The sequence below is a fragment of the Pan troglodytes genome, chromosome 1 (genome assembly GCF_028858775.2).
Source record: "Pan troglodytes isolate AG18354 chromosome 1, NHGRI_mPanTro3-v2.0_pri, whole genome shotgun sequence".
NCBI lineage: Eukaryota > Metazoa > Chordata > Mammalia > Primates > Hominidae > Pan > Pan troglodytes.
Window position 1 is genome coordinate 210,490,530 of NC_072398.2, and position 21,638 is coordinate 210,512,167.

A 21,638-nucleotide genomic window follows, 5' to 3' on the forward strand; every position below is an offset into this window, starting at 1 on the left:
ATATATTATAATATATATAATATATATAATATAATATCTATAATATAGATAATATTATCTATATTATGTATAGATAATATCTATAATATAGATAATATTATCTATATATAGATATATTATCTATATATTATCTATATATTATCTATATATAGATAATATTATCTATATATAGATAATATCTATATATAGATATTATCTAAATATAGATAATATCTATAATATAGATATCTATATTATAGATATTATCTATATTTAGATAATATCTATATTATAGATATAGATAATATTATCTATAATATAGATATATATATGACAAGGTCTCGCTGCGTTGCCCAGGCTGGCTTCGAACTCCTGGCCTTGAGCCTTCCACCTCAGCGCCCCCAGTAGCTGGGACTACAGGCATGCACCACCACATGCACCCAGCCACTTGGCGTTTTTTATGCAGGAGCCTCCAGCCTCCCACCTAGAGTTTTTCTACCGCGTTCCCTCTCCTAGTGCAGCTGAATCATAGCTCAGCCCCCAGACAGGGAAGCAGAGACAGGAGACAACAGAGGGTATTGCTCCCACATGTCAGCCCCAGAAGGCCAGCCTGTGGAGTTAGGGCACTCTGGCCCCCTGCAAACCTTCTGCTAACCCGCACTGGAGCAGCAGGGAGCCCTCCTCCCCTTCGTCACTACCCTGGACCCTAGGAAGGCCTCAGTTACCCGGGCCTAGAGGGGCCGAAGGCTGGCAGCTGCTCACACTTGCTGCAGCTGAGCCACGGGCCTCAGGCCTATTGAACCAGCTGCCTTGGGGGCTGCAGTGACAGATGCGCTTGCTGAAACACACTCCAGAGATCACCGGGCTTTAGACACGCTCCCTTGTGGAGGATGTGCAGATGGCTCTCATGTAAACCTCCTGGCAGTCCAGGAGGAGGCACCGTTCTTATTCCTTATAACAACAGATGAGGAAACTGAGGCTCCATGTGCCTGAGTAAGACCAACCCAAGGACACACAGTCAGTAAAGAGTGGCGATGGGATTTGAACCCGGGGGCTCCACAGCACACACTGTTAACCCGTGCTTAACACAGGCCCGATCGTGGTTGTAATCAGAGGTTATTACATCATCTAAGGCCAGCAAGAGGTTTGGGGAAGCAGAGTTCTATCCCCTCCCCATAGCCACTGTAAACTACCATCAGAGAACCCAGCCCTGAACTGCCTGATCTGGTGAGGCCTGAGGGGGCCTCTCCAGCGGGTTCTTCCCACCCATGTCCAGGCAAAGTGTCAAGGGCTCCCCTCCCCGTGGCAGCGATGGACACATTCCTGCCATGCTCCCCTCTCTCATCCTTGCCGCATCCCAGCTGGTTGCCATGGTGACCCGGCTCTGGCCTCTCCGCAGCAGAGATGAGCAGTTACCAAGGAACCTGGTGCGCGGCTGGGGGCTGTCACTCAGCGCCTCCCCAGGCGTCGGGGGTGGAGTGGGGTTGGGAGCGCGGTGGGGGCGGACCTGAGGCCATCACAAGTGTGGGAGCAGGGAGCCTTCCTAGGCTGGAAAATATCGTGGCGGGAGACCCCTCGGGTGAGGTGTTGTCTCCTGGGGTTGCTCAGGCCCGAGATGGCGACCTCATCCTCTTTGTAACTGAGCCCCCGCTGAGTACCCGCAGAACCGTTTTTTAGATCTGTTCTCTTCCTAATCCTCATAATAATCTTGTAGAAATAGGAGTTATCATCCCCATTTTATGGAAGAGAAAATTGAGGCTTAGAGAGGCATATTAACCTCCCCAACCAGCAAGTCACAGAACAAGGTGCCCTCAGGCCACACGTGGCTCCGTCCTCTGGGCTCCCTCCTCACAGCTGCCGCCTGGGCCGAGACCTGCCCTCTGTCATCTCAAGCTTCAGCTGCTGCAGGATGCTCTGGCCTCTCTCTGTGCCCTGAACCCTGGAGCCTTCCATCGGCTGTGACCCCACTAACAAACAGCTGCGACCCCACTAACAGCTGTGACCTTCACCTTCTCCTTTCTGGGTGTCAGTTACTCCTCTATTCCATGAAGCCCAGTCCCTTGGTGGGGCTTGGCTGTTTCTCCACGCTTCAGCAGATAGGACCAGCTGTGCCTCGCCCCGACCCCCACCCACGCCTCTCCCACAGCAGGGGCCTGAGCCCACCTGGGACCCCCCTAGAGCTGCTGGGAGCAAAGCAGCTGAGCCTCCTGTGGTTCTGACCCGCAGGGCCACTTGGCAGACAAATGCCTTTTGTCCTCATTCATTCTGCTCTGGTGCCAGAGTGGTTTTATTTCCTCTCACACTTGAAAAATACCGTGTTTCACAGCTCCGTGTCCGCAGCAAAATGACTTTGCTGCCTGGAAAGCCAGCAGGGAGCCATCAGATAAATTAATTTACTGCTGCCATCGCCCTGAGGGCTGGGGGCCTCTGGGCTGTGAGCCTGCGGGGTTCTGGGGAGCAAGTGGGCTCACCTGTGATCTGAGGGTTTGGGGATATTCCTGTTGTTCTAGAGCCACGGCAGAGGGGATCTGGAGCCTTAGCAACGGGCGAAGGGAGACAGCACTCAGGGCTCATGGGTGACGACAGGCTCAGCCCCTGGGATCTGAAGCTCCCTAAAGGAAACCCACCTTTGTAATCATAGCACTAACAACAACAGCACAGACAGTGGCTGGCATCTATGGGGCACTTAGGTGCTGGCACCATGCTAAGCATTGTGTGTGCCTTATTTTATGGATTCCTCCCCATATCCTATGAGATAGCTGTCTCATGCCCATTTTACAGATGTGGAAACTGAGTCTTAGGTTGTCATTGGCTGAAGGTCCCATAGCAAGTAGGAGGCAGGGGTAGGTCTGAGGCTGGCTGGGCCTGGAACGCACGCCTCCCTGTGACAGGCATGTGAGGTGCCAGCCTGCATTACAGGAGGGCGAGGGCGGTCTGGATGGGGCCCTTCTCTCTGGTTCCTTGACCATCCCTGGTCCTAACCCTTGGCGGCTGGAGGTTCCGCCCCTGACCGTTCCTCCTCCCTCAGCTGAAGGAGCACCCAGAGAAGGGCGTGTACGTGAAGGGGCTGTCCATGCACACGGTGCACAGCGTGGCCCAGTGTGAGCACATCATGGAGACCGGCTGGAAGAACCGCTCGGTCGGCTACACGCTGATGAACAAGGATTCCTCACGCTCGCACTCCATCTTCACCATCAGCATCGAGATGTCTGCCGTGGGTATGCGAGGCCGTTGTTGGGGGCAGGGGGACAGATGACCCAGCCACTCCCACTAGCCAAGGCACGCCACCTCTCGAGGCCGCAGGAGCCCCTGGAAAGTGGGAAGAGATGCTCTAACAGCCTGGAGGAAACCCAAGAGGACCCTTGGGATGCTGGGACCCGTGTTCCCAGGATAAACAGCAGCAAACACAGTAACACTGGGAGCCAACATTGAGCGCTCACTGTGTGCCAGACAATTTTTATTTATTTATTTGTTTTTTGAGACAAGGTCTCATTCTGTCACCCAGGCTGGAGTGCAGTGGTGATCTCGGCTCACTGCAACCTCTGCCTCCCAGGCTCGGGCGAGCCTCCCACCTCAGCCTCCTGAGCAGCTGGGACTACATGCACACCACCATGCCTGGCTAATTTTTTGTAGAGATGGGGTCTTGCTGTGTTGCCCAGGTTGGTCTTGAACTCCTGAGCTCAAGCAATACTCCCGCCTTGGCCTCCTAAAGTGTTAGGATTACAGGCTTGAGCCACTGCGCCCGGCCAGTGTGCCAGGCAATGTGTGTGCATTATCTCACTTACTCCTACAGCACTCCCATGAGGTGGATACGATTTATCATCCCCATTTTACAGAGGAAGAAATTGAGGCCACACAACTAGGAACTAGTGTCAGAGCCTGGCTTGTATCCCGGGGTCTTCCTCTGGAGTGTGTGTCACTCCAACCTTGTGGATTCTCTTCTCCCTCTGTAACGTTCTGTACTCCTCAGTCATCTCATTATTATTTTTTTCTGGAAATGCTGCCGAGAAAGCGAAGAGGAAGGAAAGAAATCCATGTTTATTTGGGGGCCCCATTGGCCATCTGCAGTGCCAAACCCTTTATACCCTTCATTCCATTTAAATCCCATGACAGTCTTAGAGACAGGCACTAGAATCCTCATTTTATAGACGAGGAAACAGAGGCTCTGAGAGGTAAAGTGATTTGCTTGTTCAAGGTCTCACCGCCGCTAATTGGTGGAGCTGGGATTTGAACCCGGGTCTCCCTGATGTCTGGGTTTTCCCATGAATGCTGCAGCTGCCTCCAAGCTGTGGTCCATCATGACTAGAACTCCAAAGAGCAGTGGAGCAGGAGGTGGCCTCAGCCCAACTGGGAACATAATTCTGGAGAGATCCCTGACCCAGGGATCAGGGTCAGGAATTAGCTGGGTGTGATGGTACATGCCTGTAGTCCCAGCTACTTGGGAGGCTGAGGTGAGAGGATTGGTTGAGCCCGGGAGACCGAGGGTGCAGTGATCTGAGATCGCACCACTGCACTACCCAGGGTCAAGGCCTGAGTAGATGGAACCTCCTGGACGCATTGCCCAGCCGGTGTGGGGACCTGGCCTTGGGCCAAGCCCCAGTGCTTGCTTAGGTATGAGGCCATGAGTCTGAGTGTCCCGGGGATGCTGATATAGGGAGGGTTGAGACCAGAGTGGTCACAGCCTCAATACTGCAGCTCAGGGAAGGGCAGAGACCAGGGCAACTGAGGACAGCTCAGGAGGGAGGAGGAGGGAGCGGGTTTAGGGGGCACCTCTTGGTCTTTGCAGGAGGGTTTGAAGGATGAGGCAGGCTGGTTGCACATTCACCTTATAAAATAATGTGAGCTCAGTGATGATGGTAAAGTAGGGAATGGTAGGGAACAGTTACTCATAGTTCTGACACCTAAACACCACTAACATTTAAGCATTATATTAATATCTAATAATTATTTATATTTATAATTCTTTATATGTTTATTTATATATAAATGTATATATTATATATATACATATATTTTTTATACACACACACACACACACACACACACACACACACATTGGTTTGTTTTTTTTTTGAGACAGCTCTGTTGCCCAGGCTGGAGTGCAGTGGTGCAATCTCAGATCACTGCAACCTTGGTGTCCCAGGCTCAACCAATCCTCCCACCTCAGCCTCCCAAGTAGCTTGGAACTACAGGCATGCACCACCACACCCAGCTAATTTTTATGTTTTGTAGCAACAGGATCTCGCCATGTTGCCCAGGCTGGTCTTGAACTCCTGGATTCAAGCAATCCACCTCAGCCTCCCAAACTGCTGGGATTACAGACATGAGCCACTGCGCCCAGCCCATATTTTCTTTTGATCCTTTTTTTCCTATGAATGTTTTAAACATAACTGAAATCTTACGCCATGTAGGTTTCCCCTGGTTCCATCTCCCTTGCTGTCACTAAGCATTTCTGCACTTTACTGTCACCGTGTCTTCATGACCATGTGTGGTGGCCTGGCTCATGCCATTTTCCAACCGGTCCTTGACAATTGGTTTCCAGTTTCCCAGTGCTGCAAGTCATGCCACGATGGACATCTGTGTGCACAAAGCTTTTTCTCATCTGAGAGTCATTTCCTCAGACTCGGTTCCCTGCAATGGAGTCCTGGAGCAAAGATAACAAACGTGGTTAAGGCTCCTGGTCCGTTCTGCAAAGAGCTTCCCAAAGAGGCAGCACCAAGTTCCTTCCTGTCCTTTTTTGAGAGGCAGAGTCTCACTCTGCCACCTAGGCTGGAGTGCAGTGGTGCAATCATAGCTCATTGTAGCCTTGAACTTCTGGGCTCAAGCATCCCTCCCACCTCAGCCTCCTGAGTAGCTGGGACAACAGGCACACGACACTACACACCCAGCTGTTTTTGGTGGTGTTTTTGTTTGTCTTTCTTTTCTTTCTTTCTTTTTTTTTTTTTTTTGAGACAGGATTTTATTTTGCTGCCCAGGCTAGAATGCGGTGGCATGATCACAGCTCACTGCAACCTTAACCTCCTAGGCTCAGGTGATCATCCCACCTCAGCCTCTGAAGTAGCTGAGACCACAGGCATGCACCACCACACCCTGCTAATTTTTATATTTTTTTTGTAGAGACGGGGTTTTGCCATGTTTTCCAGGCTGGTCTCGAACTCCTGGGGTCAAGCAATCCTCCCATCTCCCAAAGTGCTGGGATTACAGGTGTGAGCTACTGCCCCTGGCCTGTTGTTGTTGTTGTTGTTGAGACAGAATCTTGCTCTGTCGCCCAGGCTGAAGTGCAGTGTTGCAATCTCGGCTCACTGCAACCTTTGTCTCCCAGGTTCAAGCAATTCTTGTGCCTCAGCCTCCCGAGTAGCTGGGATTACAGGCATGTGCCACCACGCCTGGCTAATTTTTGTATTTTTAGTAGATACAAGGTTTCACCATGTTGGCCAGGCTGGTCTTGAACTCCTGACCTCAGGTGATCCGCCTGCCTTGGCCTCCCAAAGTGCTGGGATTACAGGCATGAGCCACCGCACCCAGCCTGTTGTTTTTTAATAGCCTAAAGAACCAGCCGGCTACGAATGCGCTGTCTGTTTACCTTACTTCTCCAGACCACCAACCTGTCAACTAAAGAAAAATCAACAAGTCTGGGAACAGTGGCTCATGCCTGTAATCCCAGCACGTTGGGAGGCCAAGGCAGGATGATCACTTGAGGCCAGCAGTTCGAGACCAGCCTGGGCAACATAGGGACACCGTATCTCTAAAAAGAAAGAAATTAGCCAGGCGTGGTGATGTACGCCTTCAGTCCCAGCTACTCGGGAGACTGAAGCAGGAGGATTGCTTGAGCCTGGGAGTTCGAGGCTGTATTGAGCTAGGATTGCACCACTGCACTCCAGCCTGGGCGACAGAGTGAGACCCTGTCCCAAAGGCAAAAAAAAAAAAAAAAAAGAGACATCCTACTGAGGATTATAGACTGAGGCCTACAGCCCAGAGCGGCTCTGTCAGTATTTCAGTTCACAGTTTATATACAGGTGGTGAAGACTCAGCACCTGCAGAATCACATCTGACTTGCTCAGAATCACATCAAGGTTTGGGTGCAAGAGCACATCTGGTGATAGATTCCAGAGGCTTCCGCACGAACCCCGGCAGACATTATCTCATGTGTAGGAAAAGGCATGGCCTAGGCTCTCTGTCTTTAAGTGATGTGGTGACTCAGCGACAGACATGGGGGACCGTAGACTCCATCCTGTTTTGTCTTCAAAGCGTGTCTGTGGAGCTCTGCACAGTTCTGCGCGTCGGCACAGAGGCAGCGGCTTTGTGAGCTGATTATGCTGGCAAGCGGAAAAGAGCAAAAGTGGCTTCTAACATCTGCCGCTTTGTCTCACAAACCCTAATGGGGAACCATGGGTATTCTCATTTTGTTGATGTGGGGAATTGAGAATCTGGGAGGTAGGTGGCTCTGCTAATGCCACACTGCAAGGAGAAGACACGACTGGGTTGAGAACCGGGTCTGGGAGTCTCCAAAGCAGATGTTTTCTGTTTTGAATGACATCACTCCCTGGTGATCCAGCCCACACCCCTGCCCTTCTCTACCTTGACCTTGCAGGAAGCCTTCGGGAGCTGCTGTGGCAGCCAGAGGCCCTATTGCACTCAGAATGGTCTGCAACTCCAGGCCCTGCTCCTGGAGACAGCCTGCCCTGGGTTCTGATGGTGGCTATAGCTCTTAGCAGCTGTGTGACCTTGGACAAGTTCCATGCCCTCTCTGAACCTCAGTCTACCCATCTGTAAGATGAACCCAATAATAGCATCTGCTTCCTGGGGCTCCTGTGCAGCTGAGGGGAACCCTCGGTGGGTGGGCATTGAGCACCCAGTGCCTGGCACTGATTGCCCTCGATACATAGGGCTCACCCGAGGCCCTCGCCACTTTGCCTGGTCTGTGTGCAGATGAGCGGGGCAAGGACCACCTCCGGGCGGGCAAGCTGAACCTGGTGGACCTGGCGGGCAGCGAGCGGCAGTCCAAGACCGGGGCCTCGGGCGAGCGGCTCAAGGAGGCCACCAAGATCAACCTGTCGCTCTCGGCACTGGGCAATGTCATCTCGGCGCTAGTGGACGGGCGCTGTAAGCACATCCCCTACCGTGACTCGAAGCTGACGCGGCTGCTGCAGGACTCACTGGGCGGCAACACCAAGACGCTCATGGTGGCCTGCCTGTCGCCTGCGGACAACAACTACGATGAGACACTCAGCACGCTGCGCTACGCCAACCGGGCCAAGAACATCAGGAACAAGCCGCGCATCAACGAGGACCCCAAGGATGCGCTGCTTCGCGAGTACCAGGAGGAGATCAAGAAGCTCAAGGCCATCCTGACACAGCAGATGAGCCCCGGCAGCCTGTCAGGTGGGACCACGTTGGGGTAGTGGCGGGAGGGCCAGGTCCCCAGGAGAAAGCTTCCTCCCCTCTGTCTTCTCACCTCCAACTTCCCACCTAAAAGACGGTGGGAGCAGCATCCTCCCACCCCTCAGCCCCATGTGAGCGCAGGGCCCTGGTTGGAGACGGCCCAGATGGTATCTGCTTGTCAGTGTCCTGGGAGGAGGGCAGTCTGTCTGGCCTGTCCCATCTGACGCAGGCTGTTGCCCACTCCCCGCCTCTCATCTGCTCATCCATTATCCCCCCCACCCCCACCACACCCCCGTCTGCTGCTGTCTGTGGCATTGTCGCAATGCGTGTTCGCTGCTCAGCAGCTGGCAACTCACTCCCCACGGCCACACCTGCTCCTCGCAGGCACCTTGTTACTGCAGCTTTTCCACCCCGGCATTTGCCTGTCACCTGGCAGGTGGAAATCCACACCTGGAGCATTGGCCTGAAGGGGCTTTGGAACTGAAGGACTCTTTTTTTTTTTTTGAGACGGAGTCTCGCTCTGTCGCCCAGGCTGGAGGGCAGTGGCATGATCTCGGCTCATTGCAACCTCTGCCTCCCGAGTTCACGCCATTCTCCTGCCTCAGCCTTCTGAGTAGCTGTGAAGGACTCTTAAGATTTTCTTATCTCAGAAGCTCTTGGGGAAGGGAACACAAAATACTTGGGTCTGTCTGTCCATTCATCCCCCTCGCACCCACCTTCCTCTCCATCTATTCATTCTACACACACCCATTCACCTACCCGCTCATCCACCCATCTGTCCATCCTCCCATTTACCCATTCATCCATCCACCTTTTCTTCCACCTACCCACCTTCCCACCCACCCCATTACTTATCCATCTGCACACTCATCCATCCATCCACCCACTCACCCACCTATACATCTATCCATCCATCCATCCATCCATCCATCCATCCATCCATCCATCTATCCATCCTCCCATCTACCCATCTCTCCCTCCATTCCATCAATCCATTTCTTCCTTCCATCCATCCATCTACACAGCCACCCACCCACCCATCCATACTGACCCTTCCTTCCTTTCTTCCATCCATTCATCTGTCATCCATGCATCCATTCATCCACTGATCCTTTCTTCCATCCATTTGTCCATGCATCCATCTATTCATCGATCTTCCTTTCATCCACTCATCTATTCATCCAGAGATCCTTTCTTCCTTTTTTCCTTCCATCCTTCCATCTCCCATCCATCCATCCATCCATTCATCCATCCATCTATCCATCTCCATCCTTCCTTCTATCTACCCACCTACCCATCTTCCATTCATTTTATCTACCCGTCCATTCACCCATTCTAATCACCCACCCCATCCACCCTACCATCCATATACCCACCCATTCACTCCATCCTATCATCCATTCTTTTATCTATTTTTCCACTCACCTACCCATCTATCCACTGAAGATTCCCTGAGCTGCTCCTCTGTGTGGACCCGTGCTGGGTACTGGATACACAGAGATGAATCAGATGCAGGCTGTGCCTCGTGGGGTACCTAATCTCCTGAGGAAGAAGGACACTCCAATGGACCATCACATGCAACGAGACACACTCTAGGGCAGACAGCTGTACAGGGCAGAGAGGAGTGCATGGTCAGCCAGGTCTATCTGTGGGTGGGATAAGGTCAGTGAGAGAAGGCTTCCCGGAGGAGGCAGTAATTGAGCAGTCTTGGAAGAGGAGAAATTTCCCTGTTAGGATGAGAGTGTCCAGTGTGTGCAGAGATGCATAAAACTCTAAGGTGCATTTGGGGAACTACAAAGCCCTCTGTTGGCTGCCTTGGGCATAGGGGTGATGGGAGGTGGTCAGGCAGGACTGGGGTGGAGAGAGAGGGCCTTGAACACCATTGCAAGGCATTCCACCTCAGCCATCTGCCTTCCTCCTCTTTCCCTACTCCTCACCCCAACCCTACTCACCCCCAAGATTGGTAAGGGGGAAGACAGGAATGGGGAGGGTACCAGGAGGGAGTGGGGGAGGCTCGGCCCGCGGCCCCCGCACCCAGCAGCTAACACCTGTGCAGTCCTTCCAGTGGTGACGGAGGCAGCCCCCAGGATAGAGGCTGTTAGCATCCCTTCTCCCTGGATGAGGAGCAAGGAGCCCAGCCAGCAGCATGACTGAGGTGGTGCTGGGTGGATAGCTGAGCACTGAGCAGTTATCACCAGCTCCCTCCCAGCTCCTCGGACAAGCAACTCAGCCACTGAGAACCTCAGTCTCTTCATCTGTAAAGGGGACATCATAGCGACCCCCGCCTTGTGTGTGCTATGAGGCAACTGGGAAAATTGCCTGAGGTCATGCATGTGTGGGCTTCAGAGACAATGCATGCTGCCTTCACTTTGGAGCTGGGCCTTGAGACCAGGCGTGCCTGACCCAAAGCTCCCTGTGTTTGCCCCTCCCAGGACTCACTTTAGACATTTCCCCCTTAGCCCTGGTTCTCCCTCTAGCATATCCCTCTTTTTCCCTTTCAACAAAACTTGAAACATCTGTCTACTTTTACCGGTCCCAGTCTCTCTCCCTCTGCTCTCTCTTGCCCCTACCCAGGCAGGCCCTGTCCTGGCCCATTGACGTTGTCCTTGTCACCGATGGCCTCCTGTCGTGGAGCCCGGTGACTGTCCTGGGGCAGGCCTCACCTTGCCGTCTCAGCACCAGTTGGCTCAGCAGATCCCCTCCCTTCATGAGACCTTTGCTTCGTACATGCCCTCTGCCCTGGCTCCCTTCCTGCCTCCCCACCCGCCTCTCCTCAGTTCCCAGGGGCGAGTCCTCCCTGCTCCCTGGCCTCTTAACCCTGGGCTGTCCCAGGCTGGTCCTCTGCTGTCCTCTCTCTGCACTCGCTGCTCAGGTGGCTTCGCCTGGGTCCCTGGTGTTATCACCACCTCTGCATTCCTGACTTCCCAAGTGCACCCCGCAGCCTGGCCATGCAATTTGTGTTTGTGTCTTTTTTTTTTGAGATGGAGTCTTGCTCTGTCGCCCAGGCTGGAGTGCAGTGGCGCGATCTCGGCTCACTGCAACCTCCACCTCCCGGGTTCAAGCGATTCTCCTGCCTCAGCCTCCCAAGTAGCTTGGACTACAGGCACGCACCACCATGCCCAGCTAATTTTTTGTATTTTTAGTAGAGATGGGGTTTTACCGTGTTAGCCAGGATGGTCTCAATCAGGACCTCGTGATTCGCCCGCCTCAGCCTCCCAAAGTGCTGAGATTACAGGCATGAGCCACCTCGCCTGGCCTCGTGTCTTAATTTATAAAGGTGACTGGGTGACAGCACAGAGATCCGCGCCACTGAAAGGAAAGCCCATCGTGACTCACAGTGCTTCTGGAAACCCAGGGTCAGGCACACACACATGGGGAAGCACCAGCATCGGTCTGGAGGGAGAAGGGAGTGGGGGCCCAGGCCACAGCCTTTACTGGGCTTCCTGTGGGAAACACACAGCAAGGCCTGGGAGGCAGGTTGGGACCAGCTGATTTGAATAATTCTGATGGGCTTTGGGGTTGAGGGGCTGTTCCTGGTTGTCTCTGCCTGGCCCTGGGTCTGTTCAGGGCAGGGGGAATCTTGGCTTGGTGTGAGAGTTACATACAGCAGGTGGCTTGGGGTGGGGACTCGGGCTCGGCTGGTTTATATACCAAAGATGGACTCACTGACTCGTGGTTTACGGTTTCTAGGAATTAGCTCGCCCTGAAGGGCAGTCTAACCCTGCCCAGCAAGTCCCTCAAGATAATAGAACATCATGCAATGTAGAAAAGAAGTAAAACATACTATACCATGTCCTCTGAATTCCGGACTTGAATCTGTAGCTGTGTAATAAGTATTTCAAACCCAACATATCCCACTGTCAACTCAATGGGCCCCCAAATCTGCTAGGCGTGCAGCTCCCCCCAACAGCTGACAGCGGCAACTCAGGTGTTCAAACCAGGCACCTTGGGGTCGCCCCTGGCTTCTCACGTTCTCTCAAATCTACATCCAGTTGGTCAGCAGATCCTGCCATCTCCACCTTCAAAACTGGCTACAGCCTGGCCGGGCGCAGTGGTTCACGCCTGTAATCCTAGTACTTTGGGAGGCCGAGGTGGGCAGATCACTTGAGGTCAGGAGTTGGAGACCAGCCTGGCCAACATAGTGAAACCCCATCTCTACTAAAATAGAAAATATTAGCCAGGCGTAGTGGTGCACACCTGTAGTCGCAGCTACTCGGGAGGCTGAGGCAGGAGAATCACTTGAACCTGGGAGAGGGAGGTTGCAGTGAGCCGAGATCACACGATTGCATCTAGCCTAGGCGACAGAGCAAAGACCCCGTCTCAAAAAACAAAACAAAACAAAACAAAAACTGGCTACAGCCTGTTCACTGCTGCCCTCCAGACTGAGTTTCTGCATGCCCCCCCAACGGGTCTCCTAGTGCCTAACCCTGGTTCCCCTCAGTGCACTCTCCACGCAGCAGCCAGGGAGAGCCTGTTCAAATGCAAGGCCTGTGACTGCCCTGTGCACACCTGCCTCGTTCAACCCAGAGTCACAGCCAGAGCCCTCACCCGGCCCTCCACAGCTGTCACAATCTGGCATTATCCCTCTTGGACTTCTCCTCCTGTCCTGCCCATCACTCCCTCCCCTCCAGCCACACTGGCCTCCTGGCTGGGCCAGGAACAGTGCAGTCTCACAACCGCCTCAGGGCCCTCGCACTCACCGCTCCCCCTGTCTAGCAAGCTCCCCCTGTCTAGCAAGCGCCTCCTGTCTAGCAAGCTCCTCCTATGCCCGCCCTCTCCTCACTGCTTCCTTCATGCCTTGACTAAAAGGCCTTCAATAAATAAGCTATTTATTTATTTGTTTTTGAGACGGAGTCTTGCTCTTTCGCCCAGGCTGGAGTGCAGTGGCGCCATCTCAGCTCACTGCAACCTCCGCCCATCTGGTTCAAGCAATCCTCCTGCCTCAGCCTCCTGAGTAGCTGGGATTACAGGCTCCCGCCACCATGCCTGGCTAATCTTTGTATTTTTTTGGTAGAGACGGGGTTTTACTATGTTGGCTGTTGGCTGGGCTTTTCTTGAACTCCTGACCTCAAGTGATCCACCCGCCTAGGCCTCCCAAAGTGCTGGGGTTACAGACATGAGACACTGTGCCCAGCCTAACACACTATTTAAATGGCAACTTGGGCCGGGCAAGGCAGCTCACACCTGTAATCCCAGCACTTTCGCAGGCCGAGATGAGAAGATTGCTTGATCCCAGGAGTTTGAGACCAGCCTGGACAACATGGCGAGACCCCATCTCTACAAAAAATAAAAGATTAGCTGGGTGTGGTGGTGTGTGTCTGTAGTCCCAGCTACTCAGGAGGCTCAGGTGGGAGGATCATTTGAGCCCAGGAATTTGAGGCCTCAGTGAGTTATAATCCCACCACTGCACTCCGGCTTGGGTGGCAGAGCAAGACCCTGTCTCGATAAATACATAAGTAAAAAAATTGCAACCCTTCTAACTGCTTCTGACTCCCAAGCACCCTCCCTACTTGCTTTTTCTTCTCAGTACACATCGCCTTGTAACGTGTTACCCATTTTGCTTATTTATTTTGATGGGAGGTGCTTAGGCAGGGCTGGAGTGGAGAGGGCCTCGAACACCACCATGAGGCATTTCACCTTGTCCATCTGCTTTTCTCCTCTTTTTCCCAGTGGAAAACTCAGCGTGGGTGTGGAGTTTTTGTCTTTGTTCAATGCCGCATCCTCAGAGTCTAGAACATCGAGGTGCTCCATAAATATTTGTTGGATGACTAACAGCCTTTTACATGGAGATGTGTTTGAAATAAGCTGAATACTTTAAAGTCTTCTTGAATGACCATGAGGTCGTCTTTTTATAGATTTCTGCTTAGTTCCTGCACACAATGTGCCCCTCATCCTGGCTGCTAATTTCTGTTTCTCCCCCAGCCCTGCTGTCCAGGCAGGTGCCCCCAGACCCTGTGCAGGTGGAGGAGAAGCTGTTGCCCCAACCTGTGATCCAGCATGACATGGAGGCCGAGAAGCAGCTGATCCGGGAGGTGAGACCCAAGCGGGTGGGAACATGGAGAAGGGACAGGCAGGTGGGGCCCAGCGGGAAGGGCAGGGCTGCCGCTGGGGTCCAACGCGATATCACCGTACCTTCACCGTGGGTTTGGTCCTGAGAAAGTTGAAGCTCAAAGAGATGCCAGGACTTGCCCAAGGTCACACAGCAAAGAGTCTGAGCCAGGATTTGAACTTGAGTTCTTGACTCCAGACTGCATTCAATGCCGCCTTAGGGCCTGCGTGGTGAGAATAGAGGGGTGTGGAGGTGTCTCCAGGGGCGTGGTCTCCCCTCCGTTTTGAAGGAAGGGGTGGCTGTGCATTGATGGAAGCAGAAAAGGCATCCCTGGCTGTGGAAATGGCCTGTGCAGAGGCGAGGCAGTCAGGGTGGGGAGGAGTCTGTCCCCCAGCAGCCGACGACAAGTCTGAGAGCCAGGCAGCCCGTTTGACCAGCGGGTGAGTGTGGTGTTGGCCTCCTGGAAAAAGCTGTCACCTGGGGCACCTGGGTCCTCTCATCTGAGTGCCTCCCAACATCCCTCCCAGCGGGTCAGACGATGCCTGATTTCCAGAGGCGGAGCTGATCCTCAGAGCGGGACTTCCACAGCCAGGCATGGCGGGGGCCCCCCCACTCCTGCCTTTGGCTCCATCCCTGACTCCACGCTCTGTTGGTTTCCAGAGATTCCCGCCTAAATGCTGCATCCTGAGACCTGAGCATGCCGTGGAGTTTGACATGTGGCAGTCCCTTTATTCATTTATTTATTTACTTATTTATTTTTGAGACAGCGTCTTGTTGTCACCCAGGCTGGAGTGCAGTGGTGCAATCTCAACTCACTGCACCTTCAAACTCCCTGGCTCAGGTGCTCCTCCCACCTCAGCTTCCCAAGTAGCTGGGACCACAGGTGCATGTCATAACGCCTGGCTAATTTTTAAATTTTTTTGTAGAGATAGGGTCTCTATGTTGCCTAGGCTGGTCTTGAACTCCTGGGCTCAAGCGATCCTCCCACCTCAGCCTCCCAAAGTGTTGGGATTACAGGCGTGAGCCACTGCGCCGGGCCTGATAGTCCCTTTAGAACCCTGGCTTTTCCTGATGTGAAACCTGATGCCAGGCAGGACGAGCTATCCCGGGGCTGGGCCTGGATGTATCCGCTGCAGGACCCCTGCCACTCACCTCCCACCTCCCACTGGGGTCCGTCCTCAGGCCCCAGAAGCCCCTGTTGGGCTGTGGGTACCTGGGGCCCAGCCTCTGGGGCAGACAGGAGAAGGACTGTGGGGGTCTCAGTCCTGTGGGCCGGAGGCGTGGGAGAAATCCATCCAAGAGCCTCGGGTGCTGCACGTGACGGGCGGGGCCTGTGCTGTTTGGGGAGAGGCTCGATGGTGCCCCCAGTGAACGCCGTCCGCCCCTGCAGGCTCTGGAGCTCGGCAGCGGGCACTGCCTTTCCCCCTCCACTGCCGTTTCCAGCCCGGGTGTCAGGTCCCTTCCTGTAGCTCTGGGGAGGCTCCCGGGGAGGCTTTAGCAAGGAGGGGCCCTGGGGGATGGCTGAGCTCAGACAAGCCCGCAGAAACCAGAGAAGTCAGCCTGCTGTTGTTCGGAGTGGGCATGGAGTCACACAGCGGGGCTCGGAGGCTGGGAGTCACACACGGAGTCACAGCCCGGGGGGTTCTGGTCACAGATGGAGGGGTGGGGCGGGCTGTGCAGGACGGGGACGGAGGCTTCCTTCCCGGGAAGCCCGGTGGGGCCGGCGGCCCCCGCTGTCCAGTAAGTAGGGCACTGCCTCCCCCTGGTGGTCACCAGGGAGAAGCGACGCTGTTCCTGGCGGGCCCCTGGAGTGCCACGGATGGGGGTGCCTTCTGCCCTGGGGATGGGGTCGCCTGCCTCCTTCTCGTGGGGCGGCCTAGTGGACACTGCGTCAGAGTGGTGCTGGCTGACGCCACCGCCACCAGGATTCCAAGAAACCCTGAGGTTTCTTCTGTGAGCCATGCTTGGAGGAAGCGTTGAAGATGTCTGTGCCCCTCCCCCACCCCGCTATCCCTGCGTCCCTCCTGCCTCCCATTTGTTCTTTTTCTCAACTCTCATATTTATTGAGCACCTGCTATGCTCCTGGGACCGTGTTTCCCTTTGTATTCCAGAACCATTCAGGGAAAGGGAGGAGCCCCCTCTGTGTAGGGAAGAGGGCACGGGCCAGGAGCCGGGTTCCGGTCCCCAGTCTGAAACAGGGGTTTGGACCAGAAGATTCCTAGGGTCCGTCCAGCTTTCTGCAAGTCCATCCTTATGGGCTCTGTGACCTTGGGCAGGTTGTTTGAGCTCTCTGAGCCTCTGTCTCATCTGCAGAACAGGCATCATAGCGGCTTTCCTGCTGCTTCTTAGGGATGAAAGAGGATGAAATGAAGGGCCATCCTCTCCTTGGCGGGCTGTGTATCATGTACCAAGCAAGAGCTGGGGGTCAGCTCCGCCATTCAGTCCTTAACAGGCATATTGTGAGCGCGTGCTGGGTGCTGGACACTCTAGCCGGAGGGGGATGTGGGGCCAAGGAAGGGTTTTTCATGCTTTAAATGTTGGAAGTAAGAGAGCATGTGTTGTAGACTCTCGGGAATTATCCAGCACAGAAGGAGAAGTCGAGGTTATAGGAAGGAGGGGGCGGATTGCAAGCACAAGGTCCTGGAGCTGGGTGGCGTGGGTTCAGAGGAGATGGAGCTTCCGGGTAGATCTGCAGGTAGGTGGGAAGGTGAGGGAGTCCTGTACCTCCCTGTTCTCTGTGACTTACCAGGCAGGGGATGTGGGGGGAGAGGAAGGTTGGGAAGACAGAGCGAAAGGGTAGGACTGGGGCTGTGGGCTCAGCCATGTCGAAACCCGCCTGCCTGAGATTCAGGTCCCATGTTTAAAAGTGAGAATGGGGTTGGGCGCAGTGGCTCATGCCTGTAATCCCAGCACTTTGGGAGGCCGAGGCGGGCGGATCACTGGAGGTCAGGAGTTCAAGACCAAGCCTGGCCAACATGGCGAAACTCCGTCTCTACTACAAATACAAAAATTAGTCGGGAGTGATGGCACGTGCCTGTGATCCCAGCTACTTGGGCGACTGAGGCAGGAGAATCGGTTGAACCTGGGAGGTGGAGGTTGCAGTGAGCCGAGATGGCGCCACTGCACTCCAGCCTGGGCGACAGAGTGAGACTCTGACTCAAAAAAAAAATTAAAAATTAAAAAAAGAATGGAGATTGGTGGTGCTGTGCACATGCATGTGTGTGTGCGTGTGTGTGTGCGTGTGTGTATGCATGTGCGTGCATGTGCATGTGTGCCTGAGGGTGCATGTGTGTCTGTGGGTGCATGTGTATGCATGTGTGCACATGTGTGCCTGCATGTGTGTGTGCGCATATATGTGTGTTTCCATCCACGTATTGCTAAGGTGAGGCCTGGGTTTAACCAGGGTCAGGGCTGTGCTGGGAGAAAACAATAGAGGGGCTGGGTGAGGGAGTCAGGGATGTTTGCTGACTCAAGTCATGGGCCCTGGGATGCCAGCTGGTGAGGAGGGCAGCGAGAGCAGGCGGCAGTGGAGGAGAGGGCTGCAGGGCTCTGAGGAGCTGCCTGGTCATGGAACCTCCCTGGGCCTCAGTAACACTGTGGGCATTGCTTTGAGGTTCAAGTGTATCTAAAAATGTACTAAAGAATGCATGGTTACATCTGAATTATTCTCCGTCCCCTTCTCTCCCTCCCTAGGAGCCTAAATCAGTGCTGTCCATGCCAGTTTCTATTTGCCAAAGGGATCTGGAGAGGTGGGAGTATGACATGGTGCTTGCCCACACCATCCCTGTCCTTGTCCCCTCTCTCTGGCTTACTACAGTGGCAGGCATCTCTGTCAGCAGTGGCTCCAGGAGACAAAGGATCCCAGACTATCTTTAATTCATAAATGCCTTGCCCTTCTCTTGAGCCATGTGTGTCAGAGGCCTGAATATGTTGCATGCCCATTAACCTGCAGTTCTGCTCTGCCATTTACTGGCTCCGCAGGTGTTTCTTGAATCCCTCCTCTGGCAGGATCTGAGGTTACAAGACAGGATGGTCCTTCCAGCCTGGCCAAGATGGTGAAACCCTGTTTCTACCAAAAATATAAAAAATTAGCTGGGTGTGGTGGTGTGCACCTGTAGTCCCAGCTACTCAGGAGGCTGAGGCAGGAGAATCGCTTGAACCTGGGAGGTGGAGGTTACAGTGAGCCGAGATCATGCCACTGCACTCCAGCCTGGGCAACAGAGCGAGACTCTGTCTGAAAAAAAAAAAGGACAGGATAGTCCTTGCTCTTTGGAGGGTGCCTTCTGGTAGGGGAGACCAAGGAGACCAACAATAAACTGTAATCAAATAAGTAGAGACTATCATGAAGGAAGCAATGGTTCAGAAAGAAAAAGCAGCTCCTGAGATTACTAGGAAGCTGGAGAGACAGAAGAGACCCAAGGAAGGAAAAGAAGCAACTGGCGGCCCTTGCCCTGGTGTCAGAAGAGAGCAGCTGTAGAGGGCTGTGAGGAAGGAGGGTGCTGCTGAGAGAGCTCACACACCATTCACACCTGTTCACACCCATTCACACCTGTTCACACCCATTCCCACATCACACACCCATTCACACCCGTTCACACCCATTCACACCCTTCCCTGGGCAAGTGTGTCCTGCCCTTGGCTGTCTCCCAGGAGTCCTCATCCTGGAGTAGTGAAATGGTTGAAAACCCCCAAAAGAAGCAAAAGCCAAAACCCCAGGGGTCTCCTCAGGAGAATAAAATGGGAGACTCGTCTCTCCAAACCCAAGAAGAAGAAATCTTTCCCAAGGAGGAGCAGGCTAGTGGTGATCCTGGGAAGACAGCTGGCAGCATGTCTTCCCAAGGTGGAGGCTGGGTGCGGTGGCTCACTCCTGTAATCCCAGCGCTCTGGGAGGCTGAGGTGGTGGATTGCTTGAGGTCAGGAGTTAGAGACCAGCCTGGGCAACATGGCGAGACCCCCATCTTTACCAAAAATACAAAAAATTAGCCGAGTGTGGTGGTGGGTGCCTGTGGTCCCAGCTTCTCGGGAGGCTGAGGTGGGAGAATTGCTTGAGCCGGGGTTGGGGTTCGGGTTCACCGGAACTTGAGTTGGCAATGAGCTGAGACTGCGCCACTGCACTGCAGCCTGGGTGACAGAGTGACACCTTGTCTAAAAAAAAAAAAAAAAGATGAGGACATAATCATCCAAGGAGGAAACAGTTAGTGACCCCGAGGGAGAGGCAACAGGAGCATTGCCAAGAAAAAGAGGAGATTCTCTTCCAAGGAGAAACCATCAGCAATGGGCCTGGAGAGGCCACTGGTAGCAAGATCAGCTCCAAGAAGAAGAAAAAGACCCACAAACAGGCCAGGCGTGATGGCTCATGCCTGTAATCCCAGCACTTTGGGAGGCTGAGGCTGGTGGATCACCTGAGGTCAGGAGTTCGAGACCAGCCTAGCCAACATGGTGAAACTTCGTCTCTACTAAAAAAAAAAAAAAAAAAAATAGCCAGACGTGGTGGTGGACAACTGAACTGTAATCCCAGCTACTTGGGAGGCTGAGGCAGGAGAATTGCTTGAACCTGGGAGTTGGAGGTTGCAGTGAGCCAAGATCACGCCATTGCACTCCAACCTGGGCAACAACAGTGAAACTCCATCTCAAAAAAAAAAAAAGAAGCACTGAGAGGCTGGGTGTGGTGGCTTATGCCTGTAATCCCAACACTCTGGGAGGCTGGGGTGGGAGGATCACTTGAGGCCAGGAGTTTAAGACCAAGCTGGGCAACACAGTGAGACCCCTACTCTATAAATTTTTTATTTATTTCTGTTTTATTTTAATTTTTGAGACGGAGTATCACTCTGTCACCCAGGCTGGAGTGCAGTGGTGTGATCTCGGCTCACTGCAACCTCCACTTCCCAGGTTCAAGTGGTCTCATGCCTCAGCCTCCCCAGTAACACATTAAAGGCATGCCACCACGCTTGGCTAATTTTTGCATTTTTAGTAGAGGCGGGGTTTCGCCACGTTGGCCAGGCTGGTCTTGAACTTCTGGCCTCAAGTGATCTGCCTCAGCTTCCCAAAGTGCTGGGGTTACAGGCATGAGCCACCACGCCCGGGCTACAAAATTTTTTTAAAAAATTAGCTGATGGTGGCCGGGCGTGGTGTCTCACGCCTGTAATCCCAGCACTTTGGGAGGCCGAGGCGGGTGGATCACGAGGTCAGGAGATCGAGACCATCCTGGCTAACACAGTGAAACCCTGTCTCTACTAAAAATACAAAAAAATTAGCCGGGCGTGGTGGCGGATGCCTGTAGTCCCAGCTACTTGGGAGGCTGAGGCAGGAGAATGGTGTGAATCTGGGAGGCAGAGCTTGCAGTGAGCCAAGATGGCGCCACTGCACTCCAGCCTGGGCGACAGAGCGAGACTCCGTCTCAAAAAAAAAAAAAATTTTTTTTGCTGATGGTGGCATGCCCATAGTCCCAGCTATTCGGGAGGCTGAGGCAGGAGGATCACTTGAGCCTGGGAGTTCGAGGCTGGAATGAGCCATGATTATGCCATTGCACTCCAGCCTTGGGGACAGAGTGAGACCCTGTCTCAAAAACAAAACAAAACAAAAAAGCATTGAGAACAGTTTGGAAAGGTCTTCACCAGCAAGTAATTATCACAGTGTTGTACCATTGGATTCTCTTGGCTTACTTATATGTTCTGTATTGTTTGAATAACAAAAAAGGAATACCGAAAGCTGGGTTTCAAAATGATGATAAAATGCTGCCTGCCCTCTGGTCCCCCCCACCCCCCCAGGAGTATGAAGAGCGCCTGGCCCGGCTGAAAGCCGACTATAAGGCCGAGCAGGAGTCTCGGGCCAGGCTGGAGGAAGACATCACTGCCATGCGCAACTCATATGACGTCAGGCTGTCCACGCTGGAGGAGAACCTGCGGAAGGAGACAGGTGGGCACCCCTTGCCCCCCGAGGCTGTCTCCAGGGAAGGTGGCCTCCTTTCCGCCTCACTGCAGTAACTGCATCACAGAGCATTTTCTACACCCGAGGATCAGGTCTGTTTTATCCTCACAGTGGTCCAGTAAGGTAGGTACCACAATTATGCTCACTATATAGATGAGGAAACTGAGGCACAGAGAGGGTAAGTAACTTGCCCATGGTCACACAGCTGGTAAAGGAGAGGCAGGATTTGAACCCAAGCAGTCTGGCCCCAGAGCCAGTGTTCTCACCCACAGCACTGCACTGGGATGGCTTAGCCATGGAC

The 21,638-nt window shown here is 53.6% G+C and overlaps 1 protein-coding gene across 7 annotated transcripts in view; it reads left to right on the top strand.

Moving 5' to 3' along the window:
• Positions 1 to 21,638, top strand: part of KIF17 (kinesin family member 17) — a 54,436-nt gene that overhangs the window by 5,261 nt on the left and 27,537 nt on the right. For all 7 annotated transcript variants that reach the window (XM_016955419.2, XM_016955436.3, XM_016955430.3 and 4 more), the window contains exons 4-7: positions 3,008 to 3,197; positions 7,909 to 8,361; positions 14,284 to 14,393; positions 21,178 to 21,325. In XM_016955419.2, the coding sequence (XP_016810908.1) occupies positions 3,008 to 3,197; positions 7,909 to 8,361; positions 14,284 to 14,393; positions 21,178 to 21,325 (901 nt within the window). The remainder of the gene's footprint in view (positions 1 to 3,007; positions 3,198 to 7,908; positions 8,362 to 14,283; positions 14,394 to 21,177; positions 21,326 to 21,638) is intronic.